Raw genomic sequence first — 17,405 nt, forward strand, 5'->3', positions numbered from 1 at the left:
ACCAAAAATACAGTAAAAACTTATCCCAACCACTTCTCAAGTCTCAGGCTCAGATAATGGTATCGTTAAAATGTTCACTGTTGTTTTGAAGCCTCCACATTTTTACTGACACTTAGCACAAGGAGGGAAGAATGTTTTCACCTGTGGAATTCATCAATACCCGGGTATTATACGTGGAAAATATTCAAAATATTTAAAACGCAATTAAATTGAGGCTTCGACGCAGTCTTCTTAGACTGAAGATGTTTTGGAGCTAGCTGAATAAGAATCATTAGCTGGCTAAGTAACCATCCAGGGAATCAGGAAGCTGTGATCGCTTTACCCTTCCCTTCCTTCCCTTCCCACCCATGACCTCAGAGCAAGATTTTCCCCACAAATTTGCTTGGCATAATAGGTCTCGACTCTGGCATTTTAGCCTCCCTCTGTATGTGCACTTAGCTTGTGCTAATGCTAGTGGGATACAAGCTGCATTGTGCTATGTTAACAGATACTTAGAAATCTGCTAGACGGAATTCTTGAGGGCAGCAGAATTCTTTGCAATGCACAAAGCGGATCTGAGAAGGCGCAGTTTGTCCTGAGAAAGGATAAGTTTTCAAGGCATGTGGTGCAGAAAAGAAGGTGGTGAAGAATTTTCAATTCCAGTCCACACATTCCGGATAAGAGAGTCTGAGCTAATACCCTTGTGTATTATGGTGTACGCATGTAGCTGCGGAAGTAGTGTTAGGATGGAATTTATGGACACTAAATTGTTTGCCAGGAAATGTTTACTAGCTATACCCAATAAATGCCTGGAAGCATGTCCCTGGATTTTAATGTGATACAGTTTTATTTTCTTATATTTGGAATGAAGTGTTGCAAGAATCGATAGAGGAAACTTTTACTTTAATGTAAAACAAACAAGCTATGCCTGCTTGTGTTTATGAGACCTAGCTGGAAATGCTTGGTTAACTATAAATGTTTTGCCCACATCTCTGGACCCATGCCATTTCTGACATATCAGTGGTGAAATGTATGTCCTATTTTTAGAGCCAAATATTCTCATCATCAAGTCAAGGTATATTTTAAACAAAGAATCTGGTTACCACAGCTGCAGTGTGATGTTTAATGAAAGAACTGGGCATGCATTTGAAAATGCTAAATATAAAAAGCATCTGAAATGGTCAAGACCTATGTGAAGAAAATATATATATGCTTCTTATGAAAAGTTGGGATATTGCACCAAAATATATCTACAATGTTTCATTTCACAGATATCTGTGACTATGATAGCATAGGATTCAATGTTGCATTTGATTGCTGTTGTACCATCACAAATAGACAAATTGTGTCATTCCAATACAATTTTTTGAAGTCAGTGAATTACTTGATTTGCCTGAATAACAAATCTATTATTTTACCACATACTGTAACTTTTACCAATGCCGTACACTGTTCATCTTTTCCCCTTCATACAAAAAAGCTGCACAAAGCTATAAGAACAGGATTCAGCAGAGTTTACTTAAATGTTTAGGGACTGTGCACGAGATGAAATTATATGTGTGTGAGAAATCATACCAATAATATATGTCTTCCATTACTAAAAACATGATCACAACACAATCTGTTTATATGCAAATATTTGTTTTTACCTGCAGTATATTTTTCCTATGAGATGTTCCATAGTTTGATACACAACCCACTTAACATGTTAGGATTTAATAGCACGATAAATATGTCTCACATCTTATAACATAATTAGTATGCTTTAAATTTACCTATTCATTGTTGAATATTATTTCTGAACAGTTCTTGCAGTTAGTAGAGCACTAAATATGTTTTGCTGGTTTAAAAAACAGACACGTCTAGCATTTCTACATAGGTTATACAGGAAGACTAAATTACTAGTATATTAAAATGTAATTTCTTAACAAGTGTCTCCAGGAAAAATATATATATATAATTTTCCTTTAAATTATAGTCTAATTTTTAAAGCTGTGTATGGTGACATATTTAGCTAAACAATGTCACAGCAATAGCACAATACAATGGAATTCTTTATGACTGAAGTATAAATCAGTTTTCAATCACAGATTATAAACTTAATAAAGCAGTTTCTATTGGAAATTCTTGGGGAGGGGGGTTTCATAGACATATTCTATTGCTTGTGAAGAGTAAGAATATTCAAATGTCTTCTCTCTTTAAAAAAAAATCCATCAACAGCTTATTCCATTATATGTTTGGCAGAAATATTGGTGTTTGGTGACTGGAGCAACGCTAAAGACCTAAGGCCACACACACTATTGCATCATCACGATTGTTCCCTTTTGGTTTGATGTGTGCCATTTGCCACCAGTTTGCTTAAAGGACCTGCAAAATCTGCGTTGCTAGCTCAAGAATGGCACATGTTGTAACTTATTTCCATTTGGTCTGTGCTTTCCCAAAAATGCCATTTTGAAGCAGTTATAGAGGAATGGAAAGATTTTTCACTTGCTTTGTTTTTGTTTCTCATATGGAAGTATTTCGCTATCTATGACATGAAATATAAAAATCTACAGATGTATAGACACAACAGCAAGTAAACACCCAAGAACACTCAGAACAGTAACACCCAACAGCACTACCCTCCAGCAACCCAAGCAATGCTTCGAAGGACTGCATATCATGTTTGTAAAGTTTTTCCTCTTTTTTAACATGCCTAGAAGCCCAGTCAAGACCAGAACTCAAGGTACACAAAGGGGAGAGGTTTCTGTTGCCCTGTATATGGGCAACAAAGCCATCCACTTCAGTAACAGTTATGAGTAATTTGTTTAGTCGTTTAGTCGTGACCGACTCTTCGTGACCCCATGGACCAGAGCACGCCAGGCACTTCTGTCTTCCACTGCCTCCCGCAGTTTGGTCAAACTCATGCTGGTAGCTTCGAGAACACTGTCCAGCCATCTCGTCCTCTGTCGTCCCCTTCTCCTTGTGCCCTCAATCTTTCCCAACATCAGGGTCTTTTCCAGGGAGTCTTCTCTTCTCATGAGGTGGCCAAAGTATTGGAGCCTCAGCTTCACGATCTGTCCTTCCTGGGAGCACTCAGGGCTGATTTCCTTAAGAATGGATAGGTTTGATCTTCTTGCAGTCCATGGGACTCTCAAGAGTCTCCTCCAGCACCATAATTCAAAAGCATCAGTTCTTCAGCGCTCAGCCTTCTTTATGGTCCAGCTCTCACTTCCATACATCACTACTGAGAAAACCATAGCTTTAACTATACAGACCTTTGTTGGCAAGGTTATGAGTAATACTGGTAATCTACTTATATGCAGCGGGAAATTTTAAAAATGCCCTTACTTTCACTTAACCTGTTTGGAAACAAAGAAAAGGGATCTATGTCTTAAAGTTTTTGCATTAAACCTGAATCTGGTCTCATATAAGGAGGGCCAGCTGTGGATGTTATCATGGACACAAACTGGCCAGATGTCCACTCCTTCCCCCAAACCAGAGTGTGTGGGAGGTGAGGCCATTGTTGCAGTTGCATTCAAACTTGGCAAGGGTGGAGCATGAAGATATTGGCATGTAGACATAAGCATGCACATGATATCCAATGTGACATGAGTCCAGGAAAGGTGTGCCCATCCATCGCCAATACATTTGCAATTGTCTCAGTGCCTGCCCACCAAGCATCTGGTTGCTTAGGAGATGTGTGTGCATATTGACAAAGGAAAACAAGTTGTTGTTGTTGTTGTTGTTAAAAAGTCTACTCCGCACAGTTTTCTTTTGGAAACTGAGTGTTAATTTAGGGTGTGTTGCCATAAACAGAATCAAAAGGCTGATCACAACAGAAAGGGTAGAGCTGGAAAGGAATAGTTAAAAGCAGTCACTAGACTAGAGTGTATACACAGCCATCAAGATGGCAAAAGAGCAGGGATTTGAGAGCCAGAAGCAAGGAAGAATTTTCTTGAGGGATTGCCTAGATCACACAGCTAAAATCTTGGAACTTGGAAAGGTAGTGACTTAGGAACGTCAAGCTGGAAAGGTGTGGCTATCAGGAGCTCACTGCAGCTCAGGAAAAGATTGTGTTCTCTCTTATCTAGGCAGCAAGAAATTGTCATAAGGGACGCAGGTGGTGCTGTGGTCTAAACCACTGAGCCTAGAGCTTGCCAATCAGAAGGTCAGCGGTTCCAATCCCCGCTACGGGGTGAGCTCCCGTTGCTCGGTCCCTGCTCCTGCCCACCTAGCAGTTCGAAAGCACGTTAAAGTGCAAGTAGATAAATAGGTACCACTCCGGCAGGAAGGTAAACAGTGTTTCTGTGTGCTGCTCTGGTTCGCCAGAAGCAGCTTAGTCATGCTGGCCACATGACCCAGAAGCTGTACGCCGGCTCCCTCGGCCAGTAAAGCGAGATGAGCGCTGCAACCCCAGAGTCGGCCACGCCTGGAACTAATGGTCAGGGGTCCCTTTACCTTTACTTTATCCCTTGCCTTACTGTCCTTACTCATCTTACAGCTGCAGATCTCCTCGTTTCGGGCAGACATCTTAGTGACAATACGCCAAGGAGTATCTGCAGGCAGGACTGGGGGCTGGGGAACTCTGTCTGAAATGCTAACCAGCTGCCTGACAGTGTAGATAATTCTAAACTAGATGAATCGATACTCTCGGTCCAGTATAAGCAGCTTCCCATGTCCCTAACATGGTCCTAGTTAATCCGCTGATAAGTAGCTTGCCTCTTTATTCCCAGCTTGGGCACAATCTATCTTCCTGCCAGCACTCTGAAGGCCAGCCTGTATATGAACCTCCAACTTCTTGTGTTGTTTCCTTGCAAGGTGTGCACCCCTGGAACAAACACTGACACAGCCATGGCGGACATTTCTGGGAACTAAAAATCCAACTGCTCATTCCATGGCCAAAACTGATTATTCCTCATGCCAGATACCGTGCCCAGGACTTCCTTGGCAGTCTTCATAGTTCCTTCCTCCCTGCTGCCTTCCAGACTTTGAATGTGACCTGTGAAATGCAACCCTCAGTAAGGGGTTAGGAATGCTGTACCCAGATGGTATCACCCTCCCTTAAACATACAAACACACCAGTTGTGGAAGGCAAGAGAGCAAAAGCTTTATGATAACTCGTATACTGGGGCTTTTAAATCATCTTCTAGTAGCTCCCTCTGTGCCACACACTTCAGAATTGTCCCCCTATATAGTGTAAGGAGCTGTGGCAATATGCCTGCCTAGAGGGACTCTTTGGACCATACAGCATTCAATGCTGTGAATGAAATGAAATACTGAAAGCTCCTATCAAATATGGAACAAATTCAACTTCAAAATGATTTTTTTAAAAAATCAAGCCAATTAACACAATAAAGAAAGTACAACTGAATTATTCTTACCAAAGTTGTAATATAATTTGCCTCAAATATCAGTTTTAGGATTGAACATTGATTTGAGGAGATGGGATGAGATCCTAGAATCAATGTATAGGTTTCTAAAAATGAAGAGGATCTTAAATATTCTGCTGCCTGCTGCAGCAGATTGCAATATGTATTTTGAAGGAAGACTCGTTTTGGCATTGCTGAAGTTGCTAGGAATTTTTCTTTTGATTTTAATGAAAGCTGGAATGGGATAAAAGTATTCATACAAAAAAAAATTCAAAACCTCATAACCCAGAAATATACCCTTTTATTTATAATACCCACTTAGTACTGTTTTACTGATTCACTTCATGCAAAGAAATGTATTACAGAGAAGTGTCCAAAAACTTTACAGTTCAAACCTAGGTAAGTATCAGATAATATCAAGTTGGAAAATAAAACACATCTGCTTTAGGCTGTGTTCTCAAGCATGCTTATGTGAAAGTTTTGAGCTAAATGGGTATTTGTAAATGTGCTTAGAAGAGACTCAAGTTGGATCTGCAACAAAATGTTGCAGTGTATTCCCCACTTCTAAAAGGAGTGTTCTTATTCAGAATACTAGTCCATCATTCCCCCCAAAAGGAGGGCATTCTAACCCACCCCCACCATTGTTCTGTTTTCCCCCTCAGCCATAATTTAACTTTCTGTGGCCACTAAGCATGCTCAGTCTTTATTGGAGCATCTGTCTCATTAGGATTTGTGTGTGTGTATACTACTGGAAATTTCAGAGTTCCCCCAAGCACACTGATACTTCCCTCTTGTTCCTCCATTCATGTTACAAGCCTGAAAACTTGACCTTTATATAATCATACACAATTTAATTATTTTTCATAACTTGCATTCCAAAAGTACTGTATAAATCCCACCCATTACTATAGGTCTTGTATCAATTTATACCTGTGGGGATCAAGCGGTGCCTGTTGAAATCATGGTTGCAACCCACAATGCACCACCGCCTCATTATATATCCATTAATTTCACAAAAGTTGCAAGTGTATGGTACATTGTTGCTTCCTGTGAGAATTAAAACAAAACCAATGGACAGCGTGACAGATTTTTCATTACAGCCAGTGTTTCAAGATATTTGTCAGTAGGTTTTTTTTTCTTTCTTCCAGAGGAATATTTCTAAATAATAAGCCATCTTCAAAATGCAATGTGTGGAATTAGATGAGTAGCCTAATTCATAAATAAAGTGTATGAACAAGGTGTTCAAAGGAATAAAAAATGAGAATTATATGTATCATTCTGGCCCATATTTCAATTGCATGTGATGATTCCTGGGTTTTGGTGGGAACTGGGAATAAGAAACTTGTAGCCACATCCTATGAATGCTTGTAAAAGGTTGTGGCTGCACAAACATTGGCACTAGCTAGTTGCATCCTATGCAAAGAATATGGCAAATAAGGCAAGTCTGTGTTCTTTAGGGTTTGGCTATGGGCTTTCATATGTAAGACTCATGCATACGGATCAATATGCATCTATGGTGTGGGTTTTTCAATATGAGGGAGTCCATTGCCCTGTCAGTGTGGACAAGATAGTGTTGTTTCAGCTTATCCAACTTCTCCCTTTAAATACTGTGACTCTTTCTTGTCCACACCTCACTCATGTAAGAACTTTAACAGTTCTACTGCAGTGCCCTCTGTTTTTTTCAATAGCACAAGATATTGTGTGTTGGTGCATACATCACCACACTGACACTGTTGTCCTGGCACATTATGGCAGCTAACCTTACACTTTGCCTTCCACAGTAGATCATAAGATCAGGGTGAAAGTCAGTGAAACTAAGCATGCTTACCTAAATTGAGCTCTAATGAATCAACAGAACTTACTCCTGTGTACATGTGTTTAGCATCAGGAGGTTATACAGAAACAAATATGTCCAGGTAATTTTTTGGAGTCAGTGAATGCAGACAGACAACCAAAAAAGTATATATTTCACAATTCAACATAATAAAGGTTTAATGAATGAATGAAGGCAAATAGGTTTGTGGTACTGAGTACATTTCATGAAACTTACTATCAGCATTATTTTTTAAAAGACACAGTTTTGGATTTAAAGTTTTAAATGGCAGCCACTAACTAGCCATTGCAAATTAAACACATTCATAGTTAAGCATGGAGACCACAATAAATTAATGCTATTTCGGATGATAATCCTTTGTGACAATAAAGCAAACAGCTGTATTAAACAGAACCAAGTCCTGCAACTTAATATAAGAAGCTATGAATATAAGAAGCAATGTATGAATTTCCATACATTTTGGGAAATATTGCTTTTTGAAATCAGTTTACTTATTAGATAATTTTTTATTAATCTCAGGTTTAGAAAATTTAACAGACTGTTTTTTCTTATAGTTTGCATGATCCATGATTATGTATTTGGAGTAATAATAAAAAAGCTGACACTAGTTTGTTTATTTTCTTGCTGAGCCAGATCAAATAAGCATTCCAGAAAGGCAAACTGTGACTTGCTGTAATCAGTAAAGTTGGAAGTAGATTTTTTTACAAAAACAATCAATATTTTAAAAATCTAACATTTAATTAACCTAATTTGAAAAGCTGTACAAGTAACCATATTATTCAGGTAACAATCCCTTGATATGTATGCATATATCCACTTTTGTTTAATGAAACATTTACACTGTAAATTATTGTTTGTGTCTGCATGGCTTGCTTGATGCACTAGCAAATACGTTCCATTTAAACAATAATGTTTTGATTGTAAGAAAAAATGAAGAGATGGCAGAAGAGGGGCAGGGCAGTTGATGCGATGGCTAGGAAACCAAAATAAAAGAAATCAGCTTCTGATTATGTGCATTATGTTTAAATCTGTGTAGTATTCAACTGTTGGTCTTTATATTATTTCCTTCCCTGATATCTACTGACTTTTACACACACAAACCACACACATAGAAAAATGTGGTCCAGTCTATTGCTTTTTCTCTTGACATACAATTTGCGAAACCCTTTATAGGTTTGCCTTAAGAATGAATTAGGAAGAAAGCATGACAGGCATCCTTCCGAACGATAGAATTAAGGAGCCATATTTCATATTGCCTTTGATCTGGAACATTAACTGTTCCAGCCGCTTGGAGCATTTTATGGCTCAAACTGAGCAGTCCCCCTTTTGATTCTTCTTGTCCCACATCCACAGCGACTGATTGACAGCGACAGGTTGGGAAGAAATTTCAGGGCACATTAAGATCTGACACTTTAGGGGAGAGAACTTAGTCCCATTAGTGGCCACATTAAGGGAAGTCGCACCTATTAGAGATGAAAGCTAGGACCATGTTTATAGCTCACCTGAAATACCAAGGGACTTTAGATTCCCCTTGTTACTTGTTTTCCTAAATAATGGAAGCTTAACATGACTGGTCATACTGAATTTTAGCAAGTGACTTCAGTATTTCAGGTTAACTTGGTTTCGTCCTACTACATAATTTGATTCATCTGGTACCACATTATACCTATAGATCCATCTATTTTAGATTAAATAGATGGTTGGTAAATGTTCCATGATGGGACCAGGGCTTCTTCCCCAGAAACAGCAGCTCCAAGTACCAAAAAAGGGGCTGGCGGAGAGTCCAGCCATTGTGTTTCCTTTGCCTTGGTCTATATTAGAGCACATATTGAAACGATAAACACAAGGCACAACATATTTCATCAAGATTGTTGAGTACATAGATTTTCCTCTTTTCCCCCCCTTCCTGGAGGAAGGGGTGGGGAAGGGCAGCTCTGGCCTTGCCCAGCCACTTATGGCCACCGCTGGCCCTTCCAGGAGGACTTCTGAGAAGTGCCACTTGACAAAAAAAAAAAACCGCTTCAAGATAGTTATAAATATAAGAAGAAAACAGATCTCAAAAAAGTGGGAAAGAGTCTTACCGGCCACAGAGCGCTGCAGGTTTCCAGCTCAGTCTAAAACTGTGAGGCAAACTGCAGCAGCTGCTGAACAAAACTTCTAGTTGTTGGTGTTGTGTTTTTTTTAAAAAAAGAGAAAGTCTGCAAAACTAATTTCCCACAAATAGGACTCAATTTCCGTTTAAGCAACTACCTCTTGCAAATCTCATACAACCCTTTTTCCCCCCACTGGCAGATGAAAATGACTTGTGTGAGAGAAAGAGGGGGAAAGGGAAAGAGAGAGCGCGCGCGTTTTCACACGCCCGAGAATTTACAATGCCGTGAAAAGGGGACTAAATGTTTGGGATTTCACAAGCGCAAACACAGAAGGGGAAAAGGCGGGAAAGACTTTTTTTAAAAAATCGTTTGCTTATCAGCGGTCAGCTCAACTGTCTCTGCCGTTTGCTGTTTCGAAGCGCCCTCGGAGGCTCTCCTGACACCTGAGACAATACAAACAGCCTCGCCAAAGGGAACAGAACAAACTGTCTCGTGTGTTTGTGTGTAAAATGGGGAAGGGCGGGATGCCTTGTTTTGAAAGCACAAGAACCTGCGACCTCTTTTGCGCGCCCTGTGAATATCTTTGTTTACTACTCAGATGAGAAATGAGCTCTGTGGAGCGGGAGGAGGGGAGAGACTCGGCGCTTTGTCACAAGCTTTGACATAAGGGGTCGTGAGGGGTCTGCCTCCTAAAGCCATGATTTGTTTCCCAGTCGAACTCGAGCGCCAAAATGACCATCAGTTCCTCACGTCGATCCTGTCAGGTTAACTCAACCTCCATGGCACCTTATCATTAAAAAGAGGTTTCCTCGCACCTCTAAGTGAGGTTATGGCTATTGTTATTATTAACAAGCAACGTCGGGCACGACGGCTCGAATTCTGTCAGGTAAGGAGAAAGCAGGGAAGCGGCCAATCAGATCGCGCCTCAGGGACGCCGGAGAGGCGCGCGACAACTGCACGCCCCCCTAGCTGGGCAGGCGAGGGAATCCCGTCAGGCGCTTGAGGCGGGAAGGCGCTCGAGCGCCTTTTGCGCCTCGTCGCTCCCGCGCTCTGCCTCACGCGACGCAGCGCCTCGGACTCCAAACGCGCCTCCGCCTCGAAGGCGGCCCCCTCCCCCCAAGCGTCCCGTTTTCATGTACACTTCAAGCAAACACTCTTTTCTGTTTACTCCATCCGCGTTTATTTATTCCTCCACATATTTATTTCTATCCCTTCGAAGCAGCCCCAAATCAAACTGAAGTATTTAAGTGCTCAGATCCTGAAACTTCCTTTCTGCTTAAGGCTCATCTGCCAACAGTTTCTTTCTTCTTCCTTTCTTTGTAAAGAGCTCTAGGGAAAGGCAGTTCCACTTTTGTGAGGCGATCACCATACTGTTTGGACCTATCTGATGTCAATAGATCTTACCTGGATCCCGTGGGTGGCTTAGCTATTTTAGAGACTGACCTAAATTTACAAGGGGAAAGCGGGGTGGTGTCAAGTATCTGAAGGATTCATATCTTGTCATTGGTCCCTAGCCTACACAGTTTGACAGCCAGCGAACTGATTCAGGTGGTCACAGTTATCTCTTAGGATCAGGCAAATCTAAGAATACTTTCGCAGGCGGAGAATTTGCCTCAGAGAAACCTGCTCACAGCTTTGTGCCACTAAATTCGTAATCTCCAGTCACAGAGCTGACGCCCTTCAAGATGGTGATCAAGTAATGGGCAGGTGTGGGTAACCGTAGCGTAAAATGAATTCTCCACACCTGCAATTGCGCAATAAAGCAAGTGATCACCAGCTGTTTGCCATATTGAAATGTATTCACTTTGTTGAAATAGGCCTGAGGCTTGGCCCCACATTGGCCCAAACAGAGAGTCCTTTCGCTTTGTTGAAAATGCCCCAACTGAAGATGTGAAAGAGGGAGATGACACAAAACCTTTTTTTAAAAAAAAGCTGCATTGGGCTCTCCTCTAAACTTTGATTCTAGTCCATCTGATAAGTTTTCCCTTCACTCAGTCAAAGCATTTCTTGAGAGACATGCAAGTGCAAAAAGCATGCTGATTTGGAGGAAAGTCTTGTTCTCAAGAGTCTACTTTTCATATATACAGAATAAGCCCAAGTTATCCACGTCCTGGAGAAACAATTTAAAGCTCCAGAATGATAGTGGGATGATGCCTCTTCTCAGCGGTAGTTAGAGACAACCCACTTTATTGATATATACACATTCAGGCTCATAAGGGCTGACGAAAAAATGAAACTTCATTCACTTCCAAATAGAGTGCCCCTATTTAACATTAGCATCACTTCAGAGCAGGCTTACATTTTGTGCATCCTTTGTGACAAATGCTGTTTGGGTGAAAGAGTGGCGCAAACAGAGCACAAACTTACTTCATATAAATCCATCCTTGGTACATGTTCTACAGCCATTGTGTGTGCACCCATCTATCAGAGGGGAGGGAAAAGTCTAATATTTAACCAGGAGGGAGAACCTCAACATTTGTTTTGCACAGATCACATACCTTATTTCAGTATTCCTTATAACCTCCAGATTACGTTGCTTTCCCCATATTGCAAATTAACTAGTGTGGGGATGGGGAAACAGCCAACATACTGCACCAGAGAGATTAATTTTGAAATCCTGTTGAGAGGATGACAGAGACAGAGTTTTATTAGCCAACGAAGCATATAATGGTAGATGTTAACATTGTATATTCATGTGGCATTCCCCCTCCTGTTTTTTTTAAGACACTGGATATATGTGTGAGGTTGTGTAGCACAAAACTTCCATCCAAGCTCATCATTATAATATTTTTGTAACATTAAGAATTTGGTGCCTGAGTTTGCTTGTTTGCCTCTTCCCTCCTCACTCCCTTTTCCTTTCCCCATGTTTTCTTAGATTCTAAACCCAAAGCCAGATATTGTGTTATTTCTATGGATTTGTCTGCCATTGATTATTTATTAGATTTATATACCGCCCTTTATCCAAAGATCTCAGCTCGGTTCAAAAGATAAGAAAAGCACAAATAAAACCCTTGACAAGGTGAAATGGGTACTCTGTAGCGGATAATGCTGCCTGTTGCAGATTTCTAAGTGTCCTCTCAGCAGGGCTAGGATCAGGACCATAGGCCAGCTGGTCAGGCCCCAGCACTGGTCTGCTGAAGTGCCACCAGCTACAAAGTCCCCCATGGGGAACTTTGGGACGCCTTGTGTGGGTGTGAAAGTGGGCGCACATGGAACTGAGGGCGCACTCCTTGTAAGAAGCGCCCCTGCAACTTCCTCCACCGTGTGCCGCCTTCTACTGTTCAAAGGGAGAGCGCAGACAAATGAGCCAAGGGGGACACCGGCTGCTCTCGGCAGCCTCTTCACACGGCCACTTTATTTTTGGGTTGGCCTGGCAAGGGAGGCTGGCTCGATGGGGAAGTGCAGGTGAGCGGCTGAGAGCGGGCATGCCAGTGGGGAAGAAGAGGCCGCGCGTCCTGGTCTCCTGTTAAGAGGGAGAAGGCCCAGCAAGGCCGCCCCGGGAGATGCTGCGTCTTGCTGCCCGCCAGCCCCACTCCCAGAAAGCCCTATCCTCTCCCCCAGAGAGAAGATGGGGACCAAAAGAGTCACGGCAGGCGGCTGCTTGCGCAAAGGCCCAATCCCATTTTGCACTGGGCGGCTGTCCGGAGGGAGATCCTGGCTCTCTCCTCTTGGCTTCCGCATCCTGGCCTGCCAGACTGGCTCCGTGGGCGTAGCCAGGATTTATGTTAGCGGGGAGCAATATTTTATTACTTGATATAGGGGTGGAGGCAGTTGTCCCCCTCTTTGCCTACGCCAGTGGCTGGGTCCCACCCTCCCTTCGATGGCTGTGCCCCCCATATATAGGGAGTAGTAACCTCCTCCTCGTGGCACCTGCTCCTCTGCGCTCTCCCTCCGGGCCAAAGGGGCGGAAGGAGGGACCCTGGCCGGAGCAGCTGCCCCATTGGCCCCCTCTGCCTCGGAGGAGCGGCGACGGTGGGCGGAAGCGGGTCCCCCCTGTCCCTGCCCGGGGCTCCCTCTCCGCCGCAGCTCGCCCTGCCTCCCGATCGCCCTCGGAGGCCGAGCCGGGGTCAGGGCGAGGGGAGCCGCGGGCGGGCGGGCGGCCGGCCGCTGGGCTGGCTGGCGCGCAGAGGCAGCTCGCATGTGGTCAGTGCCGCCGCGCCGCCGCTAAGCCAGCCCCCGGCTCACGTTACACACTCCTGTATTTATAACCTCGGCGAGCCGCTTCCCCCTCGGAGCACTTGCGCGGGACCACCTCCTTTCTGCCGCCGGCGGACAGCGCGCCGATCGGGAGCATCCGATCGAGGCCCCGCTCGGGCGCACAAGCCCTGGATTATTGGCGCGGCATCTGGTGGCTTGGGGGGTGGCTGGCTGGGAGGAGAGCGCAGCGCCCCGGCGCCTCTTGAACCGCGGGCTTCCCTTGGCAGCGGGGCCGCCTTGCGCGCCGCCATGGATCACACGCTCTTCGGCTGCCTGCGCAGCCCGCACCATGCCCCGGGCCAGGGCTTGCACCCCTTCTCGCAGTCGGCGCTCGCCCTGCACGGCCGCTCCGACCACATGTCCTACCCGGAGCTCTCGCCCTCGGCCTCCTCTTGCATCATCGCGGGATACCCCAGCGAGGAGGGCATGTTCGGCAGCCAGCATCACCGCGGGCACCACCATCACCACCACCACCATCACCATGCGCAGCAGCAGCAGCAGCAGCAACACCAGCCATTGCAGACGAACTGGCACATTCCGCAGATGGCTTCGCCGCCGCCGCCGCCGCCTCCCCCTCCGCCGCCGCCCTCCGCCTCGGCCAGGCACAGCCTGTGCCTGCAGCCCGACTCGGGTGGACCCCCGGAGCTGGGCAGTAGCCCCCCGGGACTGTGCTCGAACTCATCCAGCCTGGGGACCAGCACCCCGACGGGGGCGGCGTGCGCTCCGGGAGATTATGGCAGGCAGGCGCTGTCCCCGGTGGAAACCGAGAAGCGCGCGGGCAAGCGGAAAAGCGACAGCTCAGGTAAACGCGCCCCTCGTGTCTTTTCTTGGGTGGGATGCGGGGGGTGGGAAGGGGAAACCCACCCCCGGGTGGATCGGGCTGTTGGCGAAGAATGTGACCCCATCTGTGCGCTCCTTTGGTGAGGTTAAGTCACCTTTGGGGGAGACGCGGAGAGCGCATCGCATCGCCTTCTAGACCTTTCATCGCGGGCGGAGAGATGCAGGGACCATCAGGTGGTGGACCATAAAATCGTTGGCCGGCGGGGCGGGGTGGAGAGTCTCGCTTCGGAATCCGGATTAGCGTGTGCGTCTCTGACACCAGGGTTTCCATTCAGTCCTCCTTTCCCCAGATTTTTGTTTCCCTCCCGTTCAGAGTCGCAGGCTGCTGCGCGCTTTTGGAAGAAGCGCCACGAGCAGTCATGGAGCCCGTTTCTCTTTAGGGCTGCCTAATATATAACTGAACCATGCAAATTCTATCCCTGGAAGAAGTTTGTAGTTATTCTTTTGGTTGGTTTTATGGATTAAGAGGGTTACACACAAATATGTAAACAGTTTTATGTATAAAATGAGAGTCCTGCCTCTGAAAAGCACATAAACTGATAAATTAGAAGTACATGTTTCAGATGTTTACAGTACTACTTGTGTAATAGATACAATGTAAATTATGTCATACACATAGTGCAACTTATTCAGGTAGAGACTACAAACTGAATAGTATGTATACTATTTAAATACCCACAATAAATGCCACTTTTTATACCGTACATAGTCTTGTATAAAGAGCATAAAGCATTATTTAGGAAGAAATAGAAGTGAATTTCAATTTTGATCAATAACAATGTAAAGCAAAAAGTGTAGAATTTCTGCAATTACATTTCAGTTCTTAAGACATTTACTTGAAAGTAAATTCAATATATTTAAATTTAGTGGTATTCTGTGATCAGATGCATTTACATGGAAGTTCCATTCACTTCAGAGTTTATTTTATACGTCCTATAGTTTTAAAGCTAAATTTGACATGTGCATTTATCTTATCTTCTACAACAAATTCTGTGATTCTGTAAAATGATTCAAATATGCTACAAAATTCCAAGCGGGAAGCTAGAAATGAAAGATGTCAGTCCCATAGTAAAACTGCTAAAGGTAAAATGTGCTTGCGCACACACACACACACACACACACACACACACAGAGGAAGATAAATGAAGCAATGTTTAGAAAGAGAAAGTAATAGGCGTGTTCAGACAGTATGAAAAGTTCACAAGGAAAGCCTTGACCTTGTCTCGTGTCATTTATAATTGCTAGAATAAGTAGTATTATTTCTATCTTGCGATTTATGAGGAAAAGGTCTTGTTGATCTGAGAACACTGAATTATCTGCAAACAGAAATTGCATATTTATATAAAGAGTGGTTAATTAATTTTTTTCACATGTATAAGTTGGTAATTTATTATTATTATTTCATGGAGAAATAATTTTTAATTGGCAGAAGAATAAGAAGGAAAACTTCATACAATGCAAAATGTTAAGAAAACAGCTCATCACAATTCAAGGAAAATATTAATATTTAGCTGTTATTGAAATCCAAAAACTTATATATTTAAAGTTGAGTTGCAGTGAGTAATATTCTGTAATACAATTAACTCAAAGTAAAACACAATCCTAAACATATTCATAGGAACAGGAATACTGTTTAGGATTACAGCATTAGATCCATGTCATATCAAACATTACCTAGAAAAGGCAATTTACTGAAGCTGACTTCCCAGTAATCTGTATAAGAATGCTGGCATAAATTTGTCTAAATTATTGAAATAGTTCACTATTATAGACTTCATTATACAAATGAAGCCATCACGGCTTATTTCAGAACAGTATATGTAACAAAACATGCTTAGCAATGGATGGCAAATACCAATTTTAAATTAGTCCAGTTACATAGTTTTGAACATTTCAAAAGGTTTTTTGGCAGAATTTTATTCAGTATATGTAAATTATATATGTTTGTTTTCTGCTTCAAATTGGTGTATCTTTCTGACATAATTGAAATAAAGATTTTTGTGGGGGTCACTTTCGCATACAAATAGAGATTAGATTTCAAATTGCTATTTCATTTTCTTTGAAACTTGAACGCCTATGGATTAATACCTATACATATGTCTATTACGCTTGTACATTAGAAAATTTTTATGTACAAATAACTAGGGCAATGCCTAAGGTGTAGATTCTAAACAGGCATGAATTTGACCATTGCATTTGTTAGAACCTCTATATCCCAAAGAACTCAATAGAGTCTTTCCCAAAATGTATCTGCGTGTATTTACAGTGGTGCTGACAATGAACAATTGTAAGTAATTTTCTTCATCTGGCATCGCTGTTGTACAAATTTTTCTTCCATTAGAAACCCTATCAGTAGCAAAAGCAACGTGTTTGTGTTTTGGTACACTGGTAGTTATAACTTGCAACAGTAGGTACCTTTGCAGAGCAATGAATAGACTTAAATCTTGCCCTTGTCTTGTATTGACTTTCAACAGGTTATAAGGACCTTTGTATTTGACTGATTGCAGTAGCATCACAGGAAACTGTCATCTGTTTCCAACATGATCTGTACATGATATCATGATGGGAAATTCAGTCATCAAAACTAGCAGACAACTGCTGACAGTTCCTCCATGTGTCCGCAGTAGCTCCCTTTTGATAGTATCTTTCGCTGATGTAATATAACCTAGCATGATAAAAACAATCTTTAATCAGTTTAACTTCTTTCCTTTTAAATGATCTATGTCGTCCATCACTGCACCTCTTTCATATCAAAACCTCTGAATTCAACACTGTAGTGCTGAGCATTTGTGTAATAATTGTGGGTATATGTTGCAAACAAATTTAAATGCGGGGGTTAATTCACCTATGTTAATGAGGATAACAATGGCCAGGTAGAAGCCTTTATTCATTTTATTTAACATTTATTTATTTGATCTGTCATGCAAAATGAATCCTTATTAAGCCTCAGTGTATCAAACAATTTTCATCTCTAGCTTTCTGTCTACACTTATCTTTATTTCACTGTTGGTTAAAATGTAGATATGAATACAAGCAATCCACTATTACAAAGGACTTGCACTTTATAATCAAGCCGGGCCTATTTAATTCAGTGGTTCTTGCCTTACAAGT

The 17,405-nt window shown here is 42.7% G+C and overlaps 1 protein-coding gene and 1 long non-coding RNA gene across 2 annotated transcripts in view; one reads left to right on the plus strand and one right to left on the minus strand.

The window, feature by feature from the left end:
- LOC309353900 overlaps positions 1–17,405 on the minus strand; it is a 233,895-nt gene that overhangs the window by 202,710 nt on the left and 13,780 nt on the right. The window lies entirely within an intron of this gene.
- Positions 13,420–17,405, plus strand: part of MEOX2 (mesenchyme homeobox 2) — a 63,847-nt gene continuing 59,861 nt past the window's right edge. Inside the window, exon 1 of the mRNA XM_081883425.1 lies at positions 13,420–14,256. Within this exon, the coding sequence (XP_081739551.1) occupies positions 13,704–14,256 (553 nt within the window). The 5' untranslated portion in view covers positions 13,420–13,703. The remainder of the gene's footprint in view (positions 14,257–17,405) is intronic.

This window comes from Podarcis melisellensis (assembly GCF_964234715.1).
Source record: "Podarcis melisellensis genome assembly, chromosome: 12".
NCBI classification, from domain to species: Eukaryota; Metazoa; Chordata; class Lepidosauria; order Squamata; family Lacertidae; genus Podarcis; species Podarcis melisellensis.